Source organism: Rhagoletis pomonella, unplaced genomic scaffold, assembly GCF_013731165.1.
Source record: "Rhagoletis pomonella isolate Grant_MI unplaced genomic scaffold, Rhpom_1.0 Rhpom_scaffold_00007, whole genome shotgun sequence".
NCBI lineage: Eukaryota > Metazoa > Arthropoda > Insecta > Diptera > Tephritidae > Rhagoletis > Rhagoletis pomonella.
Window position 1 is genome coordinate 1,485,928 of NW_023458561.1, and position 11,245 is coordinate 1,497,172.

General features: G+C 39.6%; 1 protein-coding gene across 1 annotated transcript; it reads right to left on the reverse strand.

Moving 5' to 3' along the window:
• Positions 1-3,900: 3,900 nt before the first annotated feature.
• Positions 3,901-4,755, reverse strand: LOC118743561. Its single transcript, XM_036476325.1, has one exon. The coding sequence runs from the start codon at positions 4,753-4,755 to the stop codon at positions 3,901-3,903; it is 855 nt and encodes a 284-aa protein (XP_036332218.1).
• Positions 4,756-11,245: the final 6,490 nt, after the last annotated feature.

The following is an 11,245-nucleotide window of genomic DNA, read 5'->3' on the forward strand; positions in this document are numbered from 1 at the left end:
TGTTTTTCTGTGATCTGTTTAAATTTTGTGTTTTATAAAGCTGTTTACGCTTATTAAAGTAAAAAATTAAAAAGTAAAGTAAAAAATTAAAAAAAGTGTTAAACTTCTGGTGCACAATTTAAAGATAAGTAAAACAGCATGTGCCGAGTATTTTGTTTCATATAATATATTGTTGTTGTACAATTGTTTTTGTTTGTGCACATTGATTTTGCCCTTTTTGTCTTTTTGTCATTTCTGCTGTTTAAACTTTGTCACAGCTGTTTGCGTTTTGTTTATTAGGTGTCAAATATACAATGCATTTAAAACTGTTCGCTACATAGGTTTCCAACTGATATTTACCAGCTGATTGGTTCACTGATTAATACATCGTTGGTCGCGCAAATGGGCTTTTCCACTTGCTATAGATGCAAATAAAACACGAAATTTGCAATGGAAAAACTAATTAATTATTTAATTTATTTACTCTTAAAATCTTAACAGCGATAGTGGGTCGAAAATGAATTAATTTACAATGCGCGATGAAAGAACGGACTGTATCCAACGACGTACTAAAGACGATTGGTTTTCTCCAAATTAATCAGCAAATACCTAAGTCCAAATTATGTACTAGCAGTTTAGCTGTGGAATTGAAGAGCGGTAAACTGATAGGCTGTTGATTTTATGTGACGGCATGTGGGAGGAATAGTTGCGGTTGTTTGTCTACGTGACCTGTGGCTGGTTAGGTGGCGTGATGTTGAACCCTTTTTGTTGTTGTTTACGGAACCTGTTTTCGATGGAGCTATGGCGTGAGCTCGCAGCCGATGAGCAATTTGACAACGAAAAGTGAAACCAAGTAGTTCTAATGATGAGAACATATGTACATATGTATAAACATACATATGTAAATATGTGCAATGTATAGGCAGTGATGACGGCTATGTTAGCACATAATGCATGCCAATACAGTGGGCAAGCGAAGAAAAATGCGATGACAAACTTTTCTGCATTGGGGTGTTCAACATCCTCCCCTCTTGAAAACAGTGTTTTCAATCGAATAATAACGATGAATCAATGATTGTTGTAGTGGTAGCGATGAATTGTTTGTTGTTAGTGGTGAGTTGAAGATTCAATTGGTAACTTGCAAACCTTTGTTATTGCTCGTTTGACCACGCCATCAGCTGTCCTTACCATTACAACTCGTACTAAGCCATCAGATCCAGCCATGGTTTCAATGATTCGACCGAGTGCCCATTTTAGAGGTGGTGTATTTTCATCCTTGATCAGTACCATGTCATTTTCCCTTAAGTTATCTCGAAGAGTTTGCCATTTACCTCTATGCTGCAGCTCCTTTAAATATTCTGAGTGCCATCGCTTCCAAAATTGTTGCTGAATGGCTTGTATCATTTGAAACCGTTTAAGTGTACCCATATTGATGAGAGAAAGTGATGGCTCCGGAATGGTGTTTAGTGTGCGGCCGGTCAAAAAATGTGCCGGGGTGATCACTCGAAGCTCATCAGGATTGGTTGAAATCGGTGTGAGAGGACGACTGTTTATCATGGCCTCCACTTGGCAGCATACTGTATGTAGCTCATCAAAACTAAGAATGTGAGACCCCACGGTGCGACGTAAGTAATACTTGGCCTGCTTCACCGCACTTTCCCAAAGCCCGCCGAAATGTGGTGACCTTGGGGGAATAAATTTCCAATTTATTCCTTCCTTGGCCATGAATGTTTCCACTGAAGCGATGTGTTGCTGTGAAGCAAACAGTGCCAAAACTTCCTTGAGCTCTCCATTGGCCCCAACAAAATTGGTTGCATTATCCGAGAAGATTGTGTTGCACTTACCTCGTCGAGCGATAAATCGCTTGAGTGCAGAAATAAACGCCATCGTACTTACATTTGGAACCAGTTCCAAATGCACTGCCTTCGTACTAAAGCAGATAAACACTGCCAAGTTGACCTTGATAAGGCCCCTACCCCTTAATTGTGAAGTTATTGAAAATGGTCCACAGTAATCTATCCCAGTTGTTGCGAAAGGGAATGCGTCCTCAACTCGTTCTTGTGGCAATGAGCCCATTATTTGATCATGCAGCAGAGGCTTGTTGCGATAGCACATAATGCAATTATGTACAACTTGCCTTATAATGCATCCTAGCATTAACCACCCCAAATTTGTCACGCAAGATGCTTAGCAACGTTTGGCAACCAGCGTGCAAATGACGACGATGAAGGTGATCGACGATAGTGTATACGAAGGGATGTGTCCTTGGTAGCAAAATTGGATGCTTGGCATCGAAAGGTAGCGAAGAGTTGTTTATTCTTCCACCTACGCGAATCAACACGTTATGTATAAATGGCGAAAGTTGATTGAAATTGGACTGTCGACTTACTCGACCTTCCTGCAAATCCTTATATTCAGCAGCAAACGATTGTCTTTGTATGTACTGACAAACGAGCATTAAGGCGGCATCCAACTCTTCTGCGGCAATTGACCCCGAGTGCATAGTTGGTGAACGACGAAGGCGTGATATGAAGCGCTGAACATAAGCGACGATGCGAAGAAGTTTATAGTAGTTGTTGGCATATTTATGACTTGCAATTATGTCTTCTGACTGCGCTGCCAGGAGAGCGTGATGTTTTTTGCGCCGCTCTTGCAACGTTTCCATATTATTCATTGGATTTTCGGTTATGCCTGCTGCAGAAAAATTGGCCCGTGGAACCAGAGATTGTTGCCGATGAGAACACGCACCTTGGCTCCACATGATACTATGTCTGCGGGATTCTCCTCTGAGGGCACATGATGCCAAGTGTAGTTTGCTGTAAGCTGCTGGATTTTGATCACCCTATTGGCAACGAATTTTGTCCATCGTGTTGGTTCACCCTGTATCCACGACAATACAATGGTAGAGTCTGACCAACAATGTATATTGCTAGGGCCTGCAGAGAAAGCAGTTGCTACAGATTGTACCAACTCTGCTAGAAGAACAGCAGCGCAGAGTTCCAATTTAGGGAGAGTCATCTCCTTGGTTGGTGCCACCCTAGATTTAGCACATATAAGCGATGCATGCGTTGTCCCACCAGAATGTGATACTGCGTAAATGCATGCGCCGTGTGCCCGTGTGCTTGCGTCTGCAAAAGCGTGTAGTTGGGCTTCAACGTTGAAATGTACGAACCTTGGCACTCGTAATTTGTTAACCGATGTAATCTGATGACAAATGTCCGTCCATTGGGTGTGGATTGACATTGGAACACTTTCATCCCACGATAGCTTGAGCTTCCAAAGCTCTTACATCAACAGTTTGCAAGTAACTATAATTGGATTTAATAATCCGAGCGGATCGAAGAAAGTCGCAATTTTCGAAAGAATTATGGGTTTGCTTACTTTCGACGAAGGAGGATCATAAGGCGTATACGAAAACATGAAAACATCGTCTTGAGGTGACCACTTTAGTCCTAGCGCCTTGATGTATGAAAAGTCACCAATATTAACATTTACTTCCCTATCCGATTCAGGTATGTCAGCTGTGATGTTGTTATTTGACGCAAACTTCCGAAGATGGCCATTACTTCTTCGATAGTTGCAGCCCCAGTCATTAAGTTGTCAACATAAAAGTCGCGTAAAGTGACTGCAGCCCCAAGCGGGTGGGTCGAAACATTGTCGTATGCTAACTGCTGAAGGCATCTTACTGCCAAAAAAGGGGCACAACTGGTTCCGTAAGTGACAGTCCGCAACTGGTAAGGGCCGAGTTGCTCATCAAGTGAGTTTCTCCACAAAATGCATTGATATTTCGCATCTCTATCATCGACAATAATTTGCCGATACATTTTGGTTATGTCGGGCATTAATACAAAACGATGTGTGCGGAAGCGAAGAAGAATAGTGAATATGTCATCTTGCAATGTAGGCCCACTTCGAAGAATGTCATTCAGCGAAACCCCATTTGACGTGCGACACACAATGATGAGGGATATACGTACCAGCCTTCGATGATAATTCACATGGTTGTACTAAGGCCATGTGATTCAATTCAATATATTCTTCCATAAAGCTTTTATATTCGTTTTTTATCGCTTGGTCTGTGAGTAATCTCTTCTCCAATGACCAAAATCTACGACGAGTAATTTCGTATGAATGACCAAGCTTACCTGGACTTGTCGAGAAGGGTAAGCGAACAATAAATTTATTTGTTACAGGGCAATGCGATGTTGTTTTTTGGAAATAAGTCTCACACTCGGCCTCTTCCAACCTACGCTCAACCTTTCGAGAGTGGTAGCTATCTTCTATTTTCCAGAATTTCTCTAAAAGAGTATCTAACGATGGCTGCGCTGTTGTGGTAAGTATGCTGGAAGGGATGAGGGGTGGCGATGAACTAAGCAGAGTCGACGATGATACCAAGGGTCGTGAATGAATAGTGCCAGCTATGATCCAGCCCAGCTGCGTTTTTTGTACTGATGGAAGATGTTTGTCTAACTTAATCTGACCCACCGAGAGTATATCGAAGAAAAGCCCAGCCCCGATAAGCAGATCAGTTGGTCCAGGGCAGTTAAACGTGCGATCAGCTAGACTAATGTTTTTTGGTATTCCCCAATTTGTTACATCGATAAATTTATGGGGTTGATGCGAGGAAATCGATGGTAATATGACTATCTCTAACATCGAAGAAAATCCATTGTGCAATGATTGGAGACCAACAAAACCACCTTGGTATGATTTAGTGGTTAAGGCCCCAATACCGCTTATTTCGGTACTGATTTTGCTGCGTGCTAATTGGAGCATTTGAGCTACACGCTCCGTTACGAAATTCAGCTGGGATGCTGAATCAAGCAGTGCACGTACGGTTAGTTTTATACCACGATTAGTATACAGTTGAACCAGGGCAGTCGCAAGGATGACGTCACCGCTGGCTATTCAGCCTTTAACGCAGTTGATGATGAAGGCTGTGTGATCTCCAAACTCTGAGGCTGGTGTCGATGCAGAAGCGTGTGGTGGCTCACCATGCAATGTTGGCAACGATGTGTGGATGGACACTTGCTAGAGGTGTGGCCCGTTCCAAGACAATTTAGGCACAGATGATTTTTTTTTGCAATATTGTAGCGCTGAATTGCGTCCATGGCGTTAAATTTTTCACATTTAAATGGTGAATGTAGGACAGCTTCGTTGAATAATGAACATTTCTTGGTTACTGATGACACCAGTGTTGTATTAGACTTCAATGGTAGGGGTGCCTTGGTAGCTGATGCCACTTTAGCTGTAGCCTTTCTGCTGACTTCAATGATATTCACTGTCTGGCAGCGGCGCTCAATAAAGGTAGCTAGATCATCCCATGTTGGTAACTGAAGCGAAGATGACGAATTATCCCACTTAGTAGCGACATATTCTTTTATTCCCATTTTACTTGCATTTCGGGATCCAATTTAGCGACAACAAAATTCAGCAAAATTCCGTCAGCAACGAAGATGGGAATTTATGGAATCGATGAATTCTCTTAGCGAAAAAGCACTTGAAGCTCTAAAGGACTTGTTGTCGAAGATTGCCTGCAGGTGTGACTGAAAAATGTATCTTTTGTTGTCATATCTGTTATTGAGCAAGTCAATGGCGCGATTATAATTGTTACTGGTAACCTCTAAAGATTGAATGAGCCGAAAGGCGCTGTGAGTCAGACATGAGCGCAGGTACTGAAATTTCTCGACGTCATTCAGACCAGCATTATTGTGGACGAGGGCGGTGAACATATTATAGAAGTCTAGCCATTCGGTATGGTGGCCACTGAATTTCGTCAGTTGCAGTTTTGGCAGACTATGACGAGGCGACGATGGTGATTGAATAACAGGCATCGTGGTGCTGCTCAGTGCCTCAACCTTGTGCATTTCAGCCATACGCTCGACAATAGCACTCTTGACATCGCAGAAAGAATCTTCAAAATCGGAGCGATGCTCCAGGTCGATTTGAGATTCATCTAAGGACTCCAATTCCGACTGCAGTTTCTCGAAGACTTTGAAATGGTGTTCAATGATCGCCAGTTTTGTCTCGAGCTGATATGCTGACATGTTCGAAAATTGCTGTAGGTTTGCACGTAGATCTGCTACTCGGCCGATTAACTTGTCCCGTTGTAGCATTTTAATGCGAATGTTGCTGTCTGTTCTTGGGGGGGTTACTGCACCTGACTCCTCAGTCATGTTAATTGATGGCAAATTCTTATACCACGACGACAATTTGATTTGATGCCTTTAATTATGCGACACGAAAATTAACGCGTGAATTTTTGGGTTATCAGACGCGGAGCCAAAATCCGGCTCGAAGGACCTTGGTCGAGCAAATGGGCTTTTCCACTTGCTATAGATGCAAATAAAACACGAAATTTGCAATGGAAAAACTAATTAATTATTTAATTTATTTACTCTTAAAATCTTAACAGCGATAGTGAGTCGAAAATGAATTAATTTACAATGCGCGATGAAAGAACGGACTGTATCCAACGACGTACTAAAGACGATTGGTTTTCTCCAAATTAATCAGCAAATACCTAAGTCAAAATTATGTACTAGCAGTTTAGCTGTGCAATTGAAGAGCGGTAAACTGATAGGCTGTTGATTTTATGTGACGGCATGTGGGAGGAATAGTTGCGGTTGTTTGCCTACGTGACCTGTGGCTGGTTAGGTGGCGTGATGTTGAACCCTTTTTGTTGTTGTTTACGGAACCTGTTTTCGATGGAGCTGTGGCGTGAGCTCGCAGCCGATGAGCAATTTGACAACGAAAAGTGAAACCAAGTAGTTCTAATGACTAGAACATATGTACATATGTATAAACATACATATGTAAATATGTGCAATGTATAGGCAGTGATGACGGCTATGTTAGTACATAATGCATGCCAATACAGTGGGCAAGCGAAGAAAAATGCGATGACAAACTTTTCTGCATTGGGGTGTTCCAACAATCGTTTTCAAAACTGTTTTTGCTTTTTTGCTTCTAAAACCTAAAAATAAATATAATTTTAAACATGTCGTGTATTTACACCAATTGCCACGTTAAAAGCGACTCCTATGTGTCATGCTGGCTCTCTCCATATAAAATGTGCTGGTTTGAGCGGTAGAGTATTAGACTTTATTAACGAGGGTAAGGGTCTTCGTTGGTCTTGTCAAAAATGTAGATCAACCGAAGTTGATTTATTTAAATTCTTTAGGCAGTCCAGAAATGGGTTTTCTGAAATCAGGAAGGATCTGTCGGTGCTTGTTGAGAAATTTAAGCATTACGAAAAAATGTTTAGGTCTTTCACTTGTCTCCACAACCCTCCACACTCTGAGGATAGCCGAGAAAATAAAGGCGGGCGTGTTATTAGTCCACCTAAAAAGACAGCCACGGATTCTAGTAAAAAAAATCCTCCATCCCAGTCCTTGGAACTTATTAATCTATCTTCTCCATGCCCTCAGGCATTGGAGCTTCCGATATCTAAAGCCATATCCACTAGGTCTACTTCTAAAAATAGTCAAACCGTTGATGTAACAGTGTTGCCATCAACATCTCAAGCTCCACTGTCTAACTTAGTTCCTCCGAATAATTCGGAGCCCCACACATCAGACATCATTACCAAAAAGTTGGTTGTAATTCCTCCGAGAAGACCAATCTTTGTCTCTAGATTTGCTAAAGATACTTTTTCGGATGATACAAAGTCATACATATCGACTAAAATTATAACTAAAGATGTATTTATTCGTAAATTTTATTTTAAATACGATCGCGATATTTCATCTTTTAAAATTTATGTAGCTTCCGAAGATTTTGATTCACTACTAAATAGTTCATTTTGGCCGACAGGGGCGTTTTTCGCGAGTTTGAGTATAAACCTAATACAAGTAATAATAACGTAGCTAAAATTTCGAATCTTAATTCGGATCCAAAAAACTAACTCGCAAGTCTAATTTAAGTATTTACTTTCAAAACGTTAGAGGTTTGAATACCAAATTAACTGACTTATATTTAAAACGTTTTGACTGCAATTATAATAGTATTTCCTTCACCGAAACATGGCTCAAACCTCACATTTTTAATTCCGAAATTCTTCCAAATGAATATCAAATATACAGGAGTGACCGCGTGGGCAGAATCGGCGGTGGTTTTCTTTTTGCGGTGCATTCATCGATACCATCCGAGGAAGTTAGTCTTCCTGTCATTGAATATACCGAATTTAAATGCATACTTGTACAGGCTGGAAAGACTTATATTTATTTAGCTCTTTGCTACATCCCTCCTAAGTCTACCGTATCAGTATATATGCAGCTAGTTTCTTTACTTGAGGCCGTAAATGCAATGCTTACGGCATCCGATACTATGATTGTTTTGGGCCATTTAAATCTGCCACACATTTCATGGAACATCATTGACACCGATGTTGTACCAGTTTCATCTAGAGATAGTTACAATGTATTTCTGGAGGAAATGGCTGAACTTTGCCTCAAACAAATAAATATATGTCCAAATAAGTTTAGAAAGGTCTTGGATCTCGTTTACGTTGATGATGTTCCGAAGGCCTCTATTAATCGGTGTGATCCCCTAGTTTTGCCGGAAGATGCATACCATCCTGCTCTTGAGTTAAGCTACGAAATCATAAATGAAATACATAATAATAAGTCAAGTTCAAGTACTAGATATGTTTTTGCGAAAGCAAATTTCAGGAAAATTAACAAAGAACTTTCAAAGTTATCTTGGCCAATATATAGAGATGAAGTGGAGCGTAGCGTTGAGCACTTTAATGATACTGTTTTTAATTTGTTTCGAAAGTATGTGCCAAAACGTATATTGTTCATGATGAACCAATACAATTATGGTTCACTAAAGAGCTTAAAAAATTGAAAAATAAAAAGTCGCACTCTTTTAAACTGTATAAAAGAATGGGCTTACACAGTGATTACCTAAGGTACTCAGTTTTGCGGCATAGCTACTTTGCATTAAATAAGAAATGTTATAATTCATATTTATGTAAAATTAAGAAGAATTTAGTTAACAATCCTAAATCATTTTATGGTTTCGTAAATTAAAAGCGTAAGGCACATGGTTTTCCGTCCGCTATGCATTATCGCAACACTTTATCTAGCGACAGCCAACTCATTGCCAACATGTTTGCTCGGTTCTTTAGGTCCAATTATTCTGTAGACTTCCCTATAAGTGGAGACTATCCGTACGAGCTTTGTCCAATAAACTCTGCTTATATTCCAGTAATATCTTCCGATGAAGTGTTACATTATTTAAAAACCTTAAAAGCGTCAGTTAGGCCTGGACCTGATCATATTCCGTTTTCCTGTTTTCTTAAAAACTGCGCTGAGAACATCTGCGAGCCTTTAACAACTCTATTCAATTTGTCACTTAAACATGGCGTTTTTCCGTCAGCCTTGAAGGAGTCTTTCATAATACCACTTCACAAAAACGGCAGCAGGTCCTCTATAGAAAACTATCGAGGCATAGCGAAACTCTCCGCTATCCCCAAATTATTCGAAGCAATTATTGTTAACCAGCTGACATATTCTATATCTTCTTCAATTACACAATCTCAACACGGGTTTTCTAAAGGAAAATCTACTATGACTAATTTATTGGAGTTTACAACTCATGTCTCAAACGGTTTTAGAGAAAATGCTCATACCGACGTAATATACACTGATTTCAGTAAAGCTTTTGACAAAGTCACTCATTACTCATCCGTAAACTCGACCTAATCGGCTTTCAGCCCAGTCTTCTTCAATGGATCTCATCTTACCTCTCTGATAGAACACAAAGAGTTATTGTTAATAATTGTTCTTCCAACACCATTAAAGTTTCTTCAGGAGTTCTTCAGGGAAGCCACCTTGGTCCGATTCTGTTCCTGATATTCATTAATGATATTTCTTCTATAATAAAACATTTAAAAATTTTAATGTATGCCGATGATGTGAAACTTTTTAAAACATTGTCCTCTATCGAAGAAAGGTCTTTGTTACAAGCGGATCTGAACAACGTGGTTAGTTGGTGTAATACAAACTATATGCCACTAAACCTTCAAAAATGTAAAGTTATGTGTTTCTCTCGGAGGGCTGTTCAACCAGCTGTTTATTCAATATCAAATTAAAATCTAGAGCAGGTATGCAATTTTGTCGATCTTGGTATCACAATGGATTCCAAACTCAATTTCAACCATCATATTAATGTTACAGTCAATAAAGCCAAAGGCGTTTTTGCATTTGTAAGGCGATGGTCAAAAGAGTTCAAAGATCCTTATGTTACAAAAACCCTTTTTACCAGCTTAGTTAGACCTATACTAGAATACGGATCTATTGTTTGGAATCCCCGCAACCAAGTTCATTCAGAAAGAATTGAAACAATTCAAAAACAATTCTTTCTTTTTGCATTGCGTAATTTTAACTGGGATTCAGATTACAATCTCCCCCCTTACACAAGTCGTCTAAAGCTCATAAATTTGCCTACACTCGCAAGTCGTAGAGAAATGCTGGGTATAATATTTATCGTAAAACTAATGACAGGCTTGATTAATAGCCCGACCCTCCTGGCGGAGGTAAATTTTAATGTTCCTTCTCGAGTGTCAAGACACTTTCGACCTCTATTTTTAAAGACATGCAAAACTAATTTTGAACTAAACGAATCATTCCGTAGTTTATATCAAGATTTTAACTGTCATTCCAGCACGTTTGACGTATGGGACTCGATTTTTACTATAAAGAAAACTATTATTTCCACTCTCAATAATTGAAATACTATCTTTAGCATATCCAATCAGCTGATGAATTTGATTCTGTAGCTGAATAGTTTTAGATCTCGACACTTAACAAACTCCCGTTTCCACTACTCGGCACCAAAAAACTAAAAAAAAGGTTCCGTACGTCATGCGGACTGCGCCCCTCGTCTCGGTTGGGCGGGAATGGAGGGTAAAAAGCCGTTGGGATTAATTAATTAATTAAAATCGCTCTCATTTACATGAACCACAGCTCATATACCCAAAAGAAAAACTAAATTTAAGAATATATACAAATAGAAATGCTCAAACTATAAGCTCAAAAACAATAACTGATGCGGTGTTTCCAAGATATTTGAACGCCCTTGAGTCACAAGTATATACAAGTATCATATTTTATCAATCATACCGATAATTTCATGTATTAAAAGAATTAAAAATGAAAATGAATAAAAAAGATTAAATCAGCAAAACGAATAAAACTAAGTGAAATTAATGTTAGATTTCTAACCTAATTAGTAAGGGGATCGGCTCCACTTCTGGCTG

Excerpts from the sequence above, each read along its gene's own strand:
- LOC118743561 (XM_036476325.1), bottom strand. The coding sequence starts at position 4,755 with ATGCTCCAATTAGCACGCAGCAAAATCAGTACCGAAATAAGCGGTATT.